We start from the raw sequence: 19829 nt of genomic DNA, 5'->3' as shown, positions 1-19829 counted from the left end.
CATATTTTAGCACGTAAATATTTAATTTAGGCCTAATATAGCTATTTCAACTCATTTTTACCCTTTTACTTTATTTTACTACAAGAAAATGAAAATTACAAAAAAAAATATTTTTTATTTTATGTACCTTTCATAAAGTAAAAAAAATATATACAAAAATAGTATCTTATCTTTATTTTTATATAATCTTGAAAACACAAAAAATAGTTTTATATTTTATAGTTTAGTTCAATTAATTAAAATTAGTTTTATATTTTTATATTATAATTGTACATAATTTTAGAAGGAGGAATTAGTTTTAGGTTGGTTTATCCCGTCTTTATAAATCTTGTAGTCCATTTTTCTAGTCTTTGGCCCAATTCCCTAGCCCATAATTCCTAGGCCCATACCCCTAATCTAATCTCTACCCCTATATAATAGTACCTAACACCTAAATATACGGACCAAAAAAAAATACACACAATCAGCCGTTTTGAGACCCTAGATCTAAGGACCATCAGCGAAAATACAAGGCCTAAGACCTACACTCCAATGAAAACGGCGAATTCCTGACATGCAATCACATCTCGGATTTCAAAATCCATACCGACCTAAAACAAATTCCAAATCCTACATCAAGATTCGAAATTCATTTCCCTGAATACCAAGAAAGTTCAACTTCAATTGCTGCAAAATTTTTACCATCCACAAAAATAGACTCACGCATACACCTAGGGAAAGGAACTAGAGTGAGCTATTTAATGAGAGCTATTTGTTTGTAGAGATTCTCATAGGCACAGGTTCACATAATCTTGTTTTATACAATGGTGAAATTTGCATAATTTGTTGTAAGGCCATTGTCGTCGAAGTTGGAAGTTTCAGATAGGCGATGATGTAAATTTTACTTGGTTTGAGGTTTGGCGTCAGTGTTCAGTCGCACGCCGAGGTTGATTCCGGCATCGATTCGAGGTTTCGATTTGTAATTTCGGTGTTTCGGTTCAAGGATTGTTGCTTTGTTTAGCCCAATTGACTTGCAATTTTCAGCTTGGTTCATCAATAAAAGGTCAATTCCTCAATTTTCATTCTCATTTTATTGTGCTATGATAGCTCGGTGCGCGTGTTGGTTGATTTTTGTTTCTACGTTGTTTGAGTGGCATGTCTTAGTTTTCAATTAAATTGTTTTAATTAGTTTGTATTTTGATTGTGATGTGCATAATCTTGGTTCTTGAATAATTGCTTTTAATTGGGTAGATGGAAAATTGGAGTTGTTTCTTTCTTGGCAAAGAATAAAAATGGGTCATAAGGTGGGTCTTGAACCATAAGGAATTTGGGCCAAGTAATAGATCATGTTAGCTAACCCTTTGCCCCAATAATATCTTGTTCATAAATTTGGCATCCCAACAATCTCAAAGATTAGGAAAATAATTTAGATGCGCTAGTTGTTTTAGGCGCATTATAATAAAATTATCATAGCTACGGGTACGGTTCCCGTGACGTAGTTATGATACGTAATCCTAATTCGGGTGCGCATTTATGTGACCCAAATCCAAGTCTCAACAATATTAGATAAAATATGTTGCAGATCATGGGTGCATTTATGTGACGTGGTTCAAGACGTATTTTTGATAACGTTGAATTTTTCTTAAAATTAATTGAGCAAAAGCGGTTATAAAAGTTAAAATCTGCACATAGGTTTGAACATGTACTAAAATCAAATAATTAAGCCGAATATAACAGTTGAGCGACCGCGCTAGAACAACGGAACTTGGGAATGCCTAACCCCTTCTCCCGGGTTAACAGAATTCCTTAACCGGATTTTGGTTCGCGGACTGTTAAACAGAGTCAATCGTTTCCTCGATTCGGGATTTGAACCGATGACTTGGGACACCATAAATTATCCCAAGTGGCAACTCTGAATTTTAAATAAATAATCTCGTTTCGATTGTCACTTAAATTGGAAAAAACTCCTATATACTCCCTTCCGGGAGGGTGTAGGTAAAAAGGAGGTGTGATAGTCATGACTAGAACGAAATGTGAAGACTTGGTCAATCTATCCACGATAACCCACACTGCATCAAATCTTTTCAAGGTTCATGACAACCCAACTATAAAATCTATCGTGATACGCTCTCACTTCTACTTTGGTATATCTACCCTCTAGAGCAAACCACTCGATCTTTGATGCTTATACTTAACATACTGACAGTTCAAACATTGTGCCACATACTCAACAATATATTTCTTCATCCTTCTCCATCAGTAGTGTTTCTTCAAATCATGGAACATCTTTGCAGCACCAGATGAATGGAATACCACAAACTATGGGCCTTCTCAAGAATGAACTCCCACAACCCATCCAAATTAGGCACACAAATCCGGCCATGAAGCCTCAATATCCCATCTCCACTAATAGTCACCTCCTTAGAATCATTGTGATGCACTGTTTCCCTTATTAACAAGCAAGTGGAGATCATCATACTGACGTGCCTTGATGCACTCAAACAAGGAACACCGTGATACAATACAAGGAAGAACCCTACTAGGCTCTGAAATATCCAACCCCACAAACCTGTTGGCCAAAGCCTGAACATCCAAAGCTAGTTGCTCTCTAGCTGGATAAAAGCAAGACTCCCCATGCTCTCTGTCTTCCTATTCAAAGCATCGGCCACCATATTGGCCTTTCCGAGATGATAAAAAATTGTAATATCATAGTCCTTTAGTAGCTCTAAACACCTTCGTTGCCTCAAGTACAAGTCCTTTTCCTTGAATAGATGTTGAAGACTCTGGTGATATGTGTATATTTCACAAGACATGCTATAAAGATAGTGCCTCCAAATCTTGAGCGCATGAACAATGGATGCTAACTCCAAATCATGGACTTGGTAGTTTTTCTTGTGGGGCTTCAACTGATGTGAAGCATAAGCGGTCTCCCTACCATCCTACATTAATACACACCCAATGTCAACTCGTGAAGTATTATAGTACACTGTATATACACCCGATGCTAAAGGCAAAACTAGAACTGGAGCTATAGTCAAGGTAGTCTTGAGCTTCTGAAAGCTCTCCTCACACTCATTAGACCACCTGAGTGAGGCACCCTTTTGCATCAACTTAGTAAATTGGGCTATAATAGATGAAACCCTCCACGAAGCGGCGATAATACCTAGCCAAACCTAGAAAACTCCGAATCTCAGTAGTAGTGGAAGGTTTGGACCAACTTTGAGGTGTGGCTCAATCTTCTTTGGATCCACCTTAATCCCCTCATTGGACATCATGTGGCCCAAGAATGCTCGAGTCTAACCAAAACTCGAACTTAGAGAACTTAGCATATAGCTTCTTCTCCCTCAAAATCTAGAGTACAATCCTCAACTGCTGCTCATGCTCCTTCCGGATGCGAGAATACACTAATATATCATCAATAAACACAATGACGAAGGAATCTAGATAAGGTTGAAAGACGTTGTTAATCAAGTGTATGAAAGTTGAAGGGGCATTAGTCAGCCCAAAAGACATCACTGAGAACTCATAGTCCCCATAACGGGTCCTGAAAGCCATCTTAGAAATATCTGAAGCTCTGATCTTCAATGGTACCGCGATCTCAAGTATATGAAATTTGATGGATCCATCCTTCTTCTTCACAAATAGAATCGGTGCACCCCAAAGTGAAACACTCGGTTTGATGAACTTTTTATCTAGCAATTCCTGAAGATTTTTCTTTAATTCTTTCAACTCGGCTGGAGCCACAGTATGGTGGAATAGATATGGGCTGAGTTCCCGGCACCAAATTAATACCAAAATTAATATCCCTATTGGATGGCATGACCGGTAGGTCTGCATGGAAAATATCTAAAAACTTCCTCACCTAGGGGACTAAATCAACTGTGGGTGCATCAACACACACATCTCTAACAAAAGCTAAGTATGCCAAAAACCCCTTCTTAACCATCCATTGTGCTTTCAAAAAAGACACCACCATCTCCACTCTAACCTATTTAACTCCGTCATAGACAATGTCAAGGTATTAGCATGACAATCAAGAATATAGGATATGGTGACAACCAATCAATGCCCAAAATTACATCAAATTCCACCATAATAAGTAACAAAAGGTCAACCCTAGTCTCTTAGCCCCCAATAGTGACCAAACAAGAATGATATAGACACGGTCCACCACAATATAATCCCCAATGGGTGTAGACACATAAAGATGAATATCTAGAGAATCACGAGACATATTCAAATATAAAGCAAAATAGGATGACACATACAAATAAGTAGAACCTAGATGAAATAAAACTGATGCATCTTTATGATAGACCGAAACAATACCTATAATAACAACATCTGATGCAACAGCCTCAGTCCTACCAAGGAAAGCATAACAATGGGCATGACCTTCCCATTTAGGATGTCCTTTACCCGCATTTCCTCCACCCTTAATCGGTTGTATAGGTGAAGTATAAATTGATGTGGAAACCATAGACGAGTACCCCACTTAGTTTCACCCCTCCGAAATATGGGACAATCTCTCACAATGTGCTTAGTATCACCACACTTAAAGCAATCCCTTTGTGGGCGTGGTTGCTGGTACTGAGTCTGCTCTGGATGACTGGAATAACAACTGTAAGAACCCCGTGCAGAAGGTTTGCTAAAAGATGGTTGTCCAATATGAGTAGCATGGGGTCCCTAGCTAGCTGGAGCACTACGGGTAACCTGAAGTGTGGAATGAAGTGGCCAACTAACAAAGCCTCTTCCATGACGGGCAGAAATAAAAGAGTGTGAACTACTTAATCCTTTAGAACTACGAGGCTTCTTAGCCTCCCTATCCCCATTCTACTGTCGGCGGATGCGTTCCAACCTCCTAGAAATCTCCACAACCTGATGGAATGGAGTCTCAGTCTCCAACTCCCGTGTTATCCCAAATATGAGGTTATAAATGAGTCCATCAATAAATCTACGGACTCTCTCTCTCTCTCTCTCTCGAAACCAAATCAGGTACATGGAGTGATAACTCTATAAACCTCATAGCACACTAGAACACAGTCATAATCCCCTGGTGCAACTGCTCGAACTCACTACACAACTCACCCTTGTAGGTCTGTGGAATAAATTCCATCAAGAAAAGATCAGAGAACTGGGACCAAGTAAGTAGTGTTGCGCCAGTTGGCCTACTCGCCTCATAAGTCTGCCACTATTTATATGTCAGTTACGTCAGCTGAAAAGTAGTAAGGTCGATCCCGCTCGACTTCACCAAACCCATATCACGCAGAATGCGATGACACTGGTCCAAGAAACCCTATGAATCCTCAGAAGACCCTCCGCTGAAATGAGGAGGATAATACTTCTGGAACCTCGCTAACCCCTTCTACTCCTGAACTGACGCAATTGGACCGACCTCGGGCCAAACCACAATCACAGGCTACACCGGTATAACACTTGGAGCTTGATCAACATAAGCTCACTACTCTGGAGTATGTGTAGGGATTTTAAACTCCTCCCCCAGCCTGTGAAGTAGCTAGTGCAACCGGAATCAGCCCCGCCTGAGCCAGAGTCCTAAGCATGCTCAGAAAGTGTGTCAAGATCTTCTAAAGTTCAAGGGTAGCAATAGGCCCCTCATATGCTTGCGCCTAAATCGGAGCTACTAGTGCCTCCTCTGTCGTGGCACTAGCACGACCCTCGTTGTGGCGCGTGCTTTGCCTCTGCCTATGCCCCGACCTCTAGCAACACCGGCCCTAGGGGCAGCATCATCAATAACTGAAGCTTGTGTCCTCACCATCTGTGAGAGAATAAAAAGACGATGCTCAAACTCTGAAATAAATAAATTCGCGCGATAAGGAATGAAAGAAGTAAAAAAATTCTAATAGTTTTGTAGCCTCTTAAGGATAATTACAGACGTCTCCGTACCGATCCACAAGACTCTATTAAACTTGCTCATGACTCGTAGACCTATGAACCTAGAGCTCTGATACCAACTTGTCACGATCCAAATTCCACCATAGGGGTCGTGATGGCACCTAGCCTCTAAGACTAGGTAAGCCTATCACACAACAATATCAATCAAAAGATAACATCTTCAAATATAATAAAATTGGGAAATGCGATAATACACCAAACGTGGATACAATAATCAGCTTCCCAAAACCCGGTAACACTGAATCATAAACTCTATATGGAATACATATCAAGTCACGAAGAGTGAAATACTATTTGGAATACATTAATTGTAGAAGTAAATTAAAGAGGGTGACTTTAAGGCCTGCGAACGGAATATCAGGGATACCTTGAAGTCTCCAATAAGCTTAAACATGCCTTCCTAGCCATCTGCTCGATTATAAGTACCTGGATCTACAAAGGAATGTGCAGAAGTGTAGTATGAGTATATCACAATCGGTACCCAGTAAGTATCAAGACTAACCTTGGTGAAGTAGTTATGAGTTTAAAATCATGTGATACTTACTAGTCAAATAAACGATGTAAGATATCAAAAGAAAACTGACAACAAAATATGTAACAAAGACAAATATCAACAAACTCGTAGAGTGTGTATTAACAACTCAATGTAGAATAACACATCTTTGTCAACAAAATATCAAATAGCAGTGGGACACGTAATAGCATGTCAAATTTAACTATCAACTTGTATAAATACAAGACAAAAACTTTTAAGAAACAAGTATGCGATTAATGTATCAACCCTGTTTCAACACATGAACAACATCAAGAAGAACACTTTGAAATATCACATAACATCATCAATAAATTCCACCCTTATATTGACGCATGCACATAGTAATGAAATGTCTCCCTTATGTCGTCGCATATGCATATCGCCACACTTATGTCGTCATATGCACATCACAATGAAATGCCTCTTTTATGTCGCCACATGCGCATAACACAGCATCAACAGTGAGATGCCATCTTTATATTCCATACAACTACAAACAACCCGCACAATATGTCTACATGTGCCACGATATCATAAAGCAACAATACCCAAAATTTTATTAAGATATAAGCCTAGAGCTTAACAACAAAGTACCCAAGGACATGACAATATAATAAAGTGTAGAAGAGTATTCAACAAATAAAGCATCACTGTTGCTAACTCACTGTAGCAATCATGATCATGTATCCCCAAAGTCCTTTAAGCATGTCTCATACAAAGTATATTATTAAAGTAAAGCATATTAATAATAAACGGTCTAATCCGGTCATAAGCCACACATACGCCTGTGTACACATTCGTCACCTTGTGTACACATCGTTTTTCACATGAAAATATTAAATTTAGACTAAATTCTAAGGGATATTCCACATATATAAGGTTAGCCAAGATACTTACCTCAAACAAGTTAATTTAATATTCCAAAAACCTTTTTTTTTTAAAATTCACCTATGTCTGGCTCAAATCTAGATAAATCAATAATATCAAACAATGCTAAAGGAATTAATTCCAAACAACAAAGGCCCAATCTTTACCACATTTCTGAAAAAATCAACAAAAGTTAACCCCGGAGTCCGCCCGATCAAAACTCGAGTCGAAAGGTAGATCTCGACTACCCATAACCCCACGAGTCCAAATGTAAGATTAGTTTCCAAAATCGAGTCCAAATCGACTTTCAGATCTAAAATTTCTATTTTTCAAAATATAGTAAAAAAATTCCCAAAATTTCCTTTTAAATTCCATGATTTTAATATTAAAATCCACAAGAAATCAAGTTATAATATCAAAATTAAGTGAAAAACATTTACCCAATAGTTATGTATGCAAATCGCCTCCAACAAATTGCCTCCCACCAAGTCTAGGGCTAAAAAATATGACAAAATGAGAATAAGCCCTGAAATAACCAGATATAAATGAGCCGCAGGCGCATTTACGATCAGAGGTTTAAAAATACAACCTCTGCAAATGCGACACAGGGACCGCAAAAGAGAAACCTGGCTGTCCTAGGAAATCTCGCAAATACGACCATAAACTTCACAAACAAACACCAATCAAACACCACATCGCATCAAATTACAATGAAACTCAATAACTTCTAAAATCGCAACCAAGCGTCTGATTCCTATCAAACCAACTCGTAATGAGACCAAACTTTGCACACAAGTTTCAAATGAAAAAACGGATTCATTCCAAGTCCCGAAAACAAAATCCTAACCTCATAGCCACAAAGTCAATCTATAGTCAAACATATGAAATTTCTAAATTTTTAAATTGCCAACTTTTTGCAACAAGACCCAATACATCCTGGGAACCTCTAAATTTAATTTTGAGCATACGCCTAAGTCTAAAATCACCATACGAACTTATTGGATCCATCAAAACACCATTCTATGATCGTTATCACAAAATATAGATCTTGGTCAACTCTCATAACTTAAACTTCAAAACTAGGAACTAGGTGTTACAATTCGATCCAAAAATCTTTCTGAAACAAAATCATTCATACTCCCAAGTCAAAAAATAACAAATGCACATACGAAAAGCTTTAAAAGGGGAAATGGGGCTCAAATACAAAAAATGATCGCCCATGTCGTTACATTCTCCCCTTTTTAAACATTCATCCTCGAATGAGTATAGAGACATACTTGAAGTTCCAAAAAGATGAGGATATCGTCCCTCCATATCATGCTCAGTCTCCCAAGTCACCTCCTTGACTCGTTGACCCCTCCATTTAACTTTCAATGATACAATGTTCTTCGACCTTAGCTTTCGGACCTACCTATCTAAAATGGCATTGAGTCCTCAACATAAGTCAAATCCTTATCTAACTGCATCGAGCTAAAATCTAATATGTGACGGATCCTCATAGTACTTTCAGAGCATGGTAACATGGATTACCGAATGAACTCCTGATAAGTTGGGTGGCAAAGCAAGTTTGTAGGTCACCTCCAACTCTCTATAGAACCTCAAAAGGACCAATATACCAAGGGCTCAACTTCTTTTCGAACCTTATCACACCCTTCATGGGAAAACTCTAAGTAGAACCCTTTCTCCACTGTGAATGCCATTTCACGAGCCTTCCTATCAGCATAACTCTTTTGCCTTGAATGCGCTGTATAAAGCCGCTCCTGAATTAATTTTACCTTAGCCAAAGCATCGCACCAACCAAATCAGTGACTAATAATCTAGCTTTCCCAAGATCGAACCATCAAGTGGATAATGATATTGCCTCCCATATAAGGCCTCTTATGGAGCCGTCTGGGTGGTTGACTGGTAGTTTTTATTGTAAGTGAACTCTGCTAGTGGTAGAAAGTGATCACACTGACTCCCGAAATCAATGACATAGGCTCGAAACATATCCTATAAGATCTAAATAGTACGCTCGAACTGCCCATCCATCTGAGGATGAAATATCGTACTCAACTCGACCGGTGTGCCCAACTCATGCTGCACGGATCTTCAAAAATGCGATGTAAACTAAGTGCCTTGATGCAAGATAATAGAAACTGGCACACCATGCAAACAAACGATCTCTCTAAGATAAATTCAAGCCAGCTTCTCAGAGGTGTAGGTAGTCATGACCGAAATGAAATGTGTAGACTTGGTCAGCCTATCCATATATAACATAGTCTGTCTAACTACCACTTTATAGAACTTGCCCTTAAGTCTTGGTGATAAAATACCATATGCAAGCCTCCATTTCATCCACCTGGCTCTAATACGATATGTAACATCCTCGTCAATTTTCCCCTTGCCTTGGATAACAAACCAAAAATATTTGAAACTATCTCTCTTGGGGATGACTTGTGTATCAAGCTTCACTTCCACTTCTGCTTCATGCATCTCGTCACTAAACTTGCATTCCAAGTATTCTGTTTTGTTCTACTCAACTGAAAACCTTTAGACTCCAGGGTCTGTCTCCAAACCTCCAGCCTTACGTTAACCCTAAAATGCATCTCGTCAATCAACACTATGTCATTTGCAAATAGCATACACCATGACACCTTCCATTGGATGTGTTACATCAGCACATTTATCGCCAAGGAAAATAAAAATGAGCTAATAGCTGATCCTTATTGTAACCCCATCATCACTAAAAAATATTCTGAGCCTCCTCTCACAGTAGTTACCCAAGTTTTAGCACCATTGTACATATTCCTAATCACCTTAGTATATGCTACTAGAATGATGATAGCCTTCAAACATATCTATAGAACCTCCCTCGGGACTTTGTCATAGGCCTTTATAGGTCAATGAACACCACATGCAAGTCCTTCTTCCTCGCCCTATACCGCTTCACCAATCTGCTCACAAGATGAATGGCTTCTGTTGTCGATCGCTCAGACATGAATCTGAATTGGTTCTCAGAAATGGACACACTTCTCCTAACCCTCCCCTCCACCCATACACTCTCCCGAACTTTCAGCTGGATACCCTATAGTTGGTGTAATTTCTGACATCACTTTTATTCTTGTACAACGATACCATAAAACTCCACCTCCATTCACCGAGCATCTTGTTCGTCTTAAAATGACATTAAAAAATCCGGTAAGCCACTCCAAGCTTGTCCGGCATGCGTTCTTCCAAAATTCTATCGGGATGTCATCTGACCCAACCGCTTTAACCCTGCTCATCTTCCGCATTACCCCCTCAACCTCCTCCACTTTAATATGCCTACAAAACCCAAAATGTCGCTGGTTCTCCAATTCACCAAGCACGATGCTCTTGTCCCTATCCTCATTTAGGAGTTTATGGAAGTATGTTTGCCACCTACACCTAATACATACCTCTTCCACCAATACATTGCCTTCATCGTCTTTGATGCACCTCACTTGATCCACGTCTCAAGCCTTCCTCTCTATAACCTTGGCTAACCTAGACAGTCTCTTGTCATCACCTCTGCCCCAAGTTTCTCATACAAGCGTCGAAACGTGCAGTCTTGTCCATCATGACCGCTAACTTCACATATTTTTTAGCCTTCTTATAACACTCCCTATAAATCCTCTTCTCCTCCTCAACTGCGCTCTTCACTAGGTTGAAATATGTTACTTTCTTAGCCTATACCTTTTATTTACTCTCTCAAAGAACATGAGAAGCAGTAATAAGTTAACATTTTATTTTTGCAATAAAAGTAGAAGTCTTCGGTGTGCACACTTGTCAACAATATACTAAGCAATTTACATTTTCAACCATTTTGCTAATAATTGCAGAAACAAAAATTTATACATTCCTTTTAAATTGAAAAAAGTAAGAAAGAATTACAAGAAAGTACACGTGACTTCACACCATAACAAAAAATGGCCCATATTTTTAAATTATACCCGACCTAGCCCATATTGTATATATTTTGAAAGCACTAGCAAATTCAAAATTTGTGTTCTTACAACCATTGTTTCTAAAAGCTATGGAATTAAATCTGTGTTCTCACAACCATTGTTTTCACTCTCTCTTCTTCTCACATCTTCTACATATGCTTCAAGGTGCCGTGTATTTCTGTTTCTCCCCCGTGTCACCTGATTGCAATGTAAGAAAATTGAAGGGTAGAAATCCACCATTGAAGGCCATTCAAAGCTTTGCTTTCGAAGATAGGATTTTTTGAGTTTGTTAGTTGTTTGGATGTGGTATTGTTCCAATTGATTGAAAAAGTCAAAAGGAGTTCAAAAATTTCAATTTGAAGTGATTTGGAGTAGATTTGAGCAAGATTTGAGTTAAATTTCAGAAAAGACGCAAGGAAGAAGACGAAGTCAGTTTTTTGTATAATTATGTATAATCTTGTATATTAGTGTATAAACACATCTTATACACATTTATACAAGCGTATGTAGACGAACTTCTTCCACGGTTTTCAGTTACAATCCTTGTTCAAAATCAGTCCAAATCTTTATTAAAGGACTTCAAATTTTATATACAACCTCCTTATACTATTTCTAACAAGTCTAAATAACACCCACTCTAAATTTTTCGCAAAATCAAATTCGAATTTTAACCCACATATTTAAACTTGTTAAAAAATCTAATTTTCACCATCCAAATGAATTTGGTTTGTTGAACTAATATTTGAGTCACAGTTACTTATTCGAAAATTAACTTAAAAGCTTGAGCAATCTTTTTTAAAAATTAAATAGTAATTTCGAAAACCTATCGGAGTTGGATGTTGAATCTTAGCCTATTATTTTTGGTCTAGTTAGTTGTAAATTGAAATATGGGCTATAAAATTGAAGATTAAGGAGCCCAATTATTATTATGTGAATTTATCCCAAAAAGTAATTACGTAACAATTGATTAAAGAATTAGAATTATGAAAGTGAATGACCCAAAATTTCGAGTACTAATTAATTACATCAAATAATTATGGGATAATTTCACATAAATACAACTCACACACCTGACTTGCAACATAATAGCCTAGATATCACTTTGCAAATTTATAGCCCAAAAATAATCGGCTAATTCCTGAAAAACAGCTTATTTCACACAATCAACTACCGTTATTGCTCCCTCTTTATACAATCAGTTGTTTTCATTCTCTTGATTTCCTTTGATTATTAAGCATTTGATAAAAAAAATGCAAAAAAGCCACAACACAACTCAAAAATCCTATCCTGAATAATACATATTATCTGAAGGTAAGAAATTCAAACACTTTTATGTGCAATTGCTGAAGCAATCCAACAGGATAAAAGAAAAATAAAAAATTTGATAAATGAATTGTAAAATTCCTCCAACGCGTACAAATCTGTTTCATATAGCATATACACGAAAAAGAAGAAGAGAAGGAAGTGTCAAACTTCTGTAGAGATCTCTTACACGCTAACAATGTATATACATCCTTATAAACTGGAAAAATATATATTTATACAACATTATACACAAATATACACAATTATACAATATTGTATAAACATGTATAATAGTGTATAAGAGGTGTCTGTATACCTATATACACAATTATACACTATTATATAGTGTCGATACAACCTGCTACATAGTTATGATTTTCCAGAATTTCAAACTTCAAACTCTTCCAAAATTACCAGAACTTCAAACTTCAAAATCTTCCAAAATTAGTGGTTGTTTGTTGGTGCAAATCAAGTTTGAGAGCCATTTATTTTCAAAATCTGTGTGTATTTTCATGTTTCTTTCAAAAATCTTCTTCATTCTTCTGCTTGCCACCATGGACGACGGAGTAGGAGCCCGACCTTCTTCGAGCCATTAATGGCAGAACTATGTGGGGGGTAGAGGAGGGGGAATAGCGGGGGCTAGGTTAAGAGAAGATGAGAGATCTATATGGGTTAGAAAGAAAGAAGTGAGAGGCGGTGAGAGAGAGAAGGGAATGAAGAAAGAAGAAAATAATAAAAACCCTAAAAGTATGTCTTTAATAGTGGGCTAAAGGCTGAAAAGCTTCTTTCAAGTTATGTACAACATGGGCTAAATAGAGGAAGAACTTCAAATGTGGGCCATTTTCTGTTGGGCTATTAGGCCAAGTGACATGGGCTGTAATTCCTTCAATAATTATTTATATTTTATTTCAAGGGAACCTATCTATACCATATATCAAACCTTATTACCTTCATTGTTTAAGGATTGTGTTAATTACATTTAAGCATATCAAATTACCATTTATATACCATAATTCAAATTAGGGGTATAATTATTCCTTCATTTATTGTAGGCGTGATTTTAGGACCGTATTTTCACGTTATTTCGTTTAACCGCCTCTCTCTCCTCCCACCCCCCACACCCCCTACGATTTACCTTCAGTTAATTCCCCCCCCCGATTTACCTTCAGTTTTTCCCCCATTCTCGTACAATCTCTTCTCACCCACAATTACCATCACTTTCTTCTCCACTTAATTACCTTCAGTTGTATCCCCCACGATTTGAATTCACTTTCATCTTTGTCTTCAACTCCTAAATCATGAAAAAAACCAACACTCCCAAAAAAAAATCATCAAAAGCTATATTAGCTGATATTCCAACCTTTGATTTGGGTGTTTTAACACCAAAATCACCACCCAAAAACCCACAATCAACGCATGCAAGTGAACAAACTACTGGTATTTCATCTCCTAGACAAATTCGTGCGGAAATGAGAAGCAAGCATTTGCATGATGTTGATGCTGGTGGAGTTGATAAACTAGTCGAGAAACAACTCAAACGCAAGGGGAAAGAGTTGAGTATAGATGACGATTTTGTAGATGATTTCCCCAAAGTTCCATCTGTGAAAAAACCCAATGTCTCTCCTTCTTCATCAAAACCAAAAAAGAAGAAACCCTCAAAAAAAGTACCAAAATTGGTTCACCAAAAAGTTTCAATAAAGGTAAACACTATTTATGTTTCCTCACTATTTTGTAGTTTGATTTTGGTTGTAAAAATCTGTTGTTCAAGTGTTAATTTAGTGTTCAAGTGTTTTTTGGCCAAATGTGGTATTGTCCTAATTTTGTAGATTATTTGTCGCAATTTTGTAGGTTTAATGGAACTGTGATTATTAGACAGTCTATAACTGTAGTTAGTTTGTAGTTGATTTGTAGTCTGATCGTTAAATTGTAGAGATGGTATTTTTCATTGCAACCTGTATTGCTGCTACATTTAACTTCATTCTAAATACAATTAATCTACATTTTGTGAGTTACTTGAAGTAACTGTTACATTATGTAGATAATGTTTACACGTGCATTGTTCTTCTTTGATTGTTCAAGTGTATTTTGGTAAAATGTGGTGTTGTCCTAATTTTGTAGATTCTTTGTCTCAATTTTGTAGGTTAATTGGAACTGTAACTCTTAGACAGTGTATAAAAGTAGTTAGTTTGTAGTTGATGTGTAGTCTGATGGTTAAATTGTAGATATAATATTTTTTATTGTAGCCTGTATAGCTCATATATTTAACTTCATTCTAACTACAGTTAATCTACATTTATGTGAGATACTTGAAGTAACTGTTACATCCTGTAGATAATGTTTACACGTGCATTGTTCTTCTGTTATTGTTTTGTAGTTATAGGTGTGGGTAGGCTATTCTTCTTCTAGTTATATTTTGTATTTGTCATGTAGTTATATGTAGATTACTGCTTCCTTTTTATGCAAACTACTAATGTTCATTAATTTTATATTTTCTACAGAATGGACCTTACTTTTCACAACAAAATGTTGATTATGGTGTGCTTAGATTCCACAGTTTGTGTGATCCTAGCATACCTAGCCAGATACAAGCTTTACTCTCTCCGAATGCTTTAAGGGTTTTCAAAAAAATTTGTTTTGGTTACTTATTAGGTCTCCCCACAATCTGTATGCAAAACCAATCACTTCATCTTCTAATGAAGTATGAATTGACAAAGGCTACTGACTCATATTTTTCAGTACTATTTAAGGGTGAAAAATTGAATTTTTCCTTGAGAGAATTTGGATTGATAACTGGTCTTAATTGTGTGAATAAGTTTTCAGACTATGGTTACACTTCCACCTATGTTAGCCCTTTAATGAATACATATTTTCCGAACAAAGAAAGGGTTGAGAAATGGCATTTGAAAAAATGTAGTGTCTAATAAAGCATGGGCAAACGATGTGGATGCGGTGAAGTTGTGCATTTTTTATATGTTGGAATTTTTTGTTTGTCCTTCTGATAAAGACCATGTGACTTTCATAGACAAGTTTATGTTCTTTCTAATAGAGTCTGGTAATTTTGAGTCATACCCATGGGGTATCAAATCCTTCAAGCAGGTTATTGAATCTGTCCGACATCGTCTTAATCCCCATGTACATTCTTATCTGATACGGGGATGCTCATTAGCCTTGCAAGTGTGGCTATATGAGTGTTGCTCGTCCATCAGCACCGAGCTTGCTACGAGATGTTCTGAATCTATACCTTGCATTTTAAGATGGTCAGCTACAAGGGGGCAGATTTGGTTAACTGCAATTGAAGAGAAGATGATCAAGCCTGAGTGGATCAAGGTATTTTTTTCACTTTTGTATGATGCTACAATTACATTCATAATAACTACATTGAATCTACATTTTTTTGTCACTTGAATTAACTGTTATTTTCATCATTCAGTTCACAAACATGATTGAATCTGGAGAAGAGCTTGGAGTGCTTAATCTGCCAGACAAGATTCAATATGAAGATGAACATGGTGCTCAACCATCACATGTTCCAACTGCTGCTTCTCCATCATTTGAACCCAAATATACAGATTGTCAAGAGGACATTGAATCTATCAGTAGCAAGCTCAGGAAGTTGGAAAAGGGGATTGTGCAGGTATTATGAATAACTACAATATATTGACATAATTTGCTATATTTTGACTTCATTACATAACAATTATAGTATGTTATACATTGTAGTTAATTTGTGGTATAAATCTATAACAATTATAGTTTGTTGAATTGTAGTGTAACTGTAGCAGTTAGAATAAGATTACCAACTAATTATATATTTAATTTTTAGGTTGATGGAAAGTTAGATGCCTTTAGGAAGGCTGTTTTTGAGGAACTCTCAAGCCTTCGAGAGTTCATAGATTAATCTTTGAAGAGTGTTATGAATGTGATAAACAAGAGGTTTGATTTGGACGAGTCAAATGTAAGAATTTACATATAATTTTGTACTAAGACTAATTAAGACATATGAATAAAGTAGTCTCAAATATTTCCCAAAATTGTAGTTTGCTGGTAGTTCAACAAAAAATAATTACCAACATCAAGGAGAGAACAACCAGCAATTCCAGTTCAATGCTGGTGATCAACTGCATGGAAGCACAAGCAATACAGGTATCTACAAAATTCCTACATACATATCTACAAATTTCAAGACAACATTATTTAATTATACTAGTCACTTTTTCACTATGTGTTGCAGCTACAATTTCTCCAGAACATTTTCAATCACATGTTGACTTATATCCTGACTTCCAAGAAGCAGCTGAGGCATATAAAACAGGTACAGAACCATTCCTTCATTACAATAAGGTTTTTATGCAAAATTTTAATAATTTACACCTTAACTACATATTCCTACATATATCTACAATTCTCATTTCCAATTATTCATTCAAGCTGAAGTTTCAGCAGAACATCTACAAGGAAATATTGAGGAAGAACCAGTAATTGATGAAGTAGCTAAGGCACAACAAGCAGGTAATATATTCTCTATATTCTCTATAACTCCATAATACTGTTCATAACTACATAGATCTACACTTATCTACAGAAGGTGAAGTTCCACAGTCGCCAATTCACGGTGTGACTGTGACTGAAGTTGTTCCTGAAGGCATTGACAACAAAGGTTTGACATTGGATGACTTTGAGCTGCCAGAAAACTTATCACAGTTGGTCATGTATGTCGAGCCCATACCAGATGAATCAACCCCTGTTCATCCCGGTAGAACCAGGCAACCGGGAAAACATGCACGATCACCTTTCACATCTTTGTATAGTTCTGGAGGCAGCACATCTGTTGGACCTAAATTTTTTTACTTCAAGCACCCCTTCACAAGTGTCATAGGTGAAAATGTAGATCCTGAATTGACAGAAAGGTTCACCAACTGGTTATACATTCGTAGTGATAAAGTATCTAGGAGGTATGAATGCTTCATTTTACACTGTCTGTTCACCATTTTATACTTTAAAATTGTAATTCATTTTGTCAATTTTTTGTATTTGATATTTTTTTGTTATTACATGAGGAAATATTAATTTTCCAAGAAGGATAACCAAATCAAGCCTTGGTTGGATTTTGGTTGTGAAAAGATTGATAAGAAGGACTGGTTTTATGCCCTTGCTCACCCCGGACAAGTCATAAATAACACAGTAAGTATAAAGAACAGAATCATTCACAATATCTATTTTTTCTTCAGCAGTGTAGTGTAATTGTAGTTTATTTTTCAGCTATGATGTGTAATTGTAGTAATATTGTAGACAACATATATATGTTACTATATTTATGTCTCAGCTGTGAAATTTTGCTTTTTATGGACCTTATGTATCATATGTGATGATGATTGTATGTACAAACTGGAATTTTGGTACTTTTGACTGACTTGGAATCTCTGTGTACCACAACTGTAGTTACCTTGTAGTAATATTGTAGAGCTTGTGATTGTGCCTATTAATATTAACTGTAGGTTGAACTTGCTGATTATTGGGACCTTAAGTTAGGTGGTATGTTTCATTTGTTCCTCTGTATAGTGAATAAATGTAGACAGTGCATAAATATAGTTAATGTGTAGTTGTTTTGTAGTCTGATGGGTCAATTGTACATATAGTACTTGTTCACTATGGTTCATACAAACTACAATTAAATTACATTTTGTGAGGTACTTGGACTAACTGTTATATTTCTGTAGTTATAGTGTAGCTAATTTGCAGCAATCTGTTAGAGTTTTTAATAAATTCAAATTGTAGTTAATCTGTAGCTGTTTTGTAGACAAGTGTGGTTACACCGTAGCTTATTGTATATGTTTATTCTATTTTGGCAGCACATTGATGTTATTATGTATTATCTGCGAAAAAGAGGCAAATATGGCCCCAACAATAATACTAGGTTCACAACCACCGATTGCTTGTTCAAGACAAAGATTGAAAGAATCTATGACAAGTTCATAAGTTCTCCACCGGAACAAAGGTATTCGGTTGTTAAACCCGAGGATGATGTTGGAGAATATATTCTTGGGTACAGAATTCTTGCTAATGTTGCCTGGGATCTTGTTGACTATGTGCTCATACCTGTGAACCTTGTAGAGAACTTCCATTGGTTGTTGCTAGTTTTTGACATAAAGGACAGACAACTTTATGTTTATGATTCCATGGTGAGAGCAAACCGTCATAAAACAGTTGAGACATTGGTTGACAAGTTTTCAATCATTATCCCTCTGTATTTGTCATGCACTGGTTTTTATGGTAAACGTAAAGACATTGACTTCAAGACCACAAAGGCATACATCGAGAAACCAGTTACGGACCCTATCGACATACAATGGATGGTTGCTGAGATTCCACAACAAAAGGAAGGCTCAGTGTAAAAAAATAATCTCCCTTTCTATATGTTTAATTATTTTATTTTAATCATTTGTTATATAATGAAAAATTCTCATCTTATGCAGCGATTGTGGTGTATTTGTGGATGCATTTGCGGAGTATGTTAGCCTTGGAGATTTAGCAATCCCATACATAAAAAAGCAAGAAAGAAGCAACATCGTAGACGCTATGGAGCTCTACTGTGGGACTATGCAACAAAGAAGCAAGAAGATGGGTCAATTAGTGAGAGTGAGGTTACTGGCAGGCTAGCAAGGAGGAAGGGTGCTCCGGCAAAAAACGAGAGGACTAGAGTGCAGCGAAAGAAGAAATATACTATTGTGTTCCTAGTTTGGTCTGTGAAATTTGGTAGTTGAATTGGAAAACAATGTAGGAAATATGTCGTTTTGGTTTTCTACAACACTTTTTGTTGATTACATTATACTCGAGTACTCTGATTACATTTTTACAGCAACAGCTTTGTCTTACAATTTGACTTTAATCTTCAAGTTATTTTTATAAATACCTTCAAGTGCCAAGTAATATCTATATATAACTGTCATTTGTTACACAACATAAAGATAAAATAAATACAGGAATCATATAAATAATTTAGCCATCTTTTATCAATAAGGTTTATCAAAAAAATTCAATTTATCTACATTTAAACTATGTTAAACTACATTTTAACTACAACTCCTCTACATATGAATAACAAGACTACAATTCTAACACAGTTAAACCACATATTCACTACAATCTGGATACAATTTACGGTGAATGCATTCTTTATTAATATCAGTTTTTTTGTATACAGTAAATATTAAAGTTTAACTATTCTATAAAAAAAAGACAACTTTAGATGCTTGACAGAATACATAAAAACATAAATAGTGTAG

General features: G+C 36.4%; 1 protein-coding gene across 1 annotated transcript; it reads left to right on the top strand.

Moving 5' to 3' along the window:
- The first annotated feature begins 539 nt into the window (after positions 1–539).
- On the top strand, positions 540–19397 carry LOC107791609 (uncharacterized). The gene is made up of 9 exons (XM_075254944.1): positions 540–1042; positions 15801–15873; positions 15977–16180; positions 16584–16689; positions 16754–16858; positions 16975–17055; positions 17129–17727; positions 18396–18934; positions 19020–19397. Exons 2-7 carry the CDS (start codon positions 15850–15852, stop codon positions 17611–17613), a joined length of 1005 nt encoding a protein of 334 aa, XP_075111045.1. The 5' UTR covers positions 540–1042; positions 15801–15849; the 3' UTR covers positions 17614–17727; positions 18396–18934; positions 19020–19397.
- The last annotated feature ends 432 nt before the right edge of the window (positions 19398–19829 follow it).

The sequence above is a fragment of the Nicotiana tabacum genome, chromosome 1, assembly GCF_000715075.1.
Source record: "Nicotiana tabacum cultivar K326 chromosome 1, ASM71507v2, whole genome shotgun sequence".
Lineage (NCBI taxonomy): Eukaryota > Viridiplantae > Streptophyta > Magnoliopsida > Solanales > Solanaceae > Nicotiana > Nicotiana tabacum.
This window is presented reverse-complemented; position numbering and strand designations above follow the sequence as displayed.

Excerpts from the sequence above, each read along its gene's own strand:
- LOC107791609 (XM_075254944.1), top strand. The coding sequence starts at position 15,850 with ATGATCAAGCCTGAGTGGATCAAG. Across the intron at positions 15,874-15,976 it reads TCAAGCCTGAGTGGATCAAG|TTCACAAACATGATTGAATC; the intron begins GTATTTTTTTCA and ends TTCATCATTCAG. Across the intron at positions 16,859-16,974 it reads AGCTGAGGCATATAAAACAG|CTGAAGTTTCAGCAGAACAT; the intron begins GTACAGAACCAT and ends TATTCATTCAAG.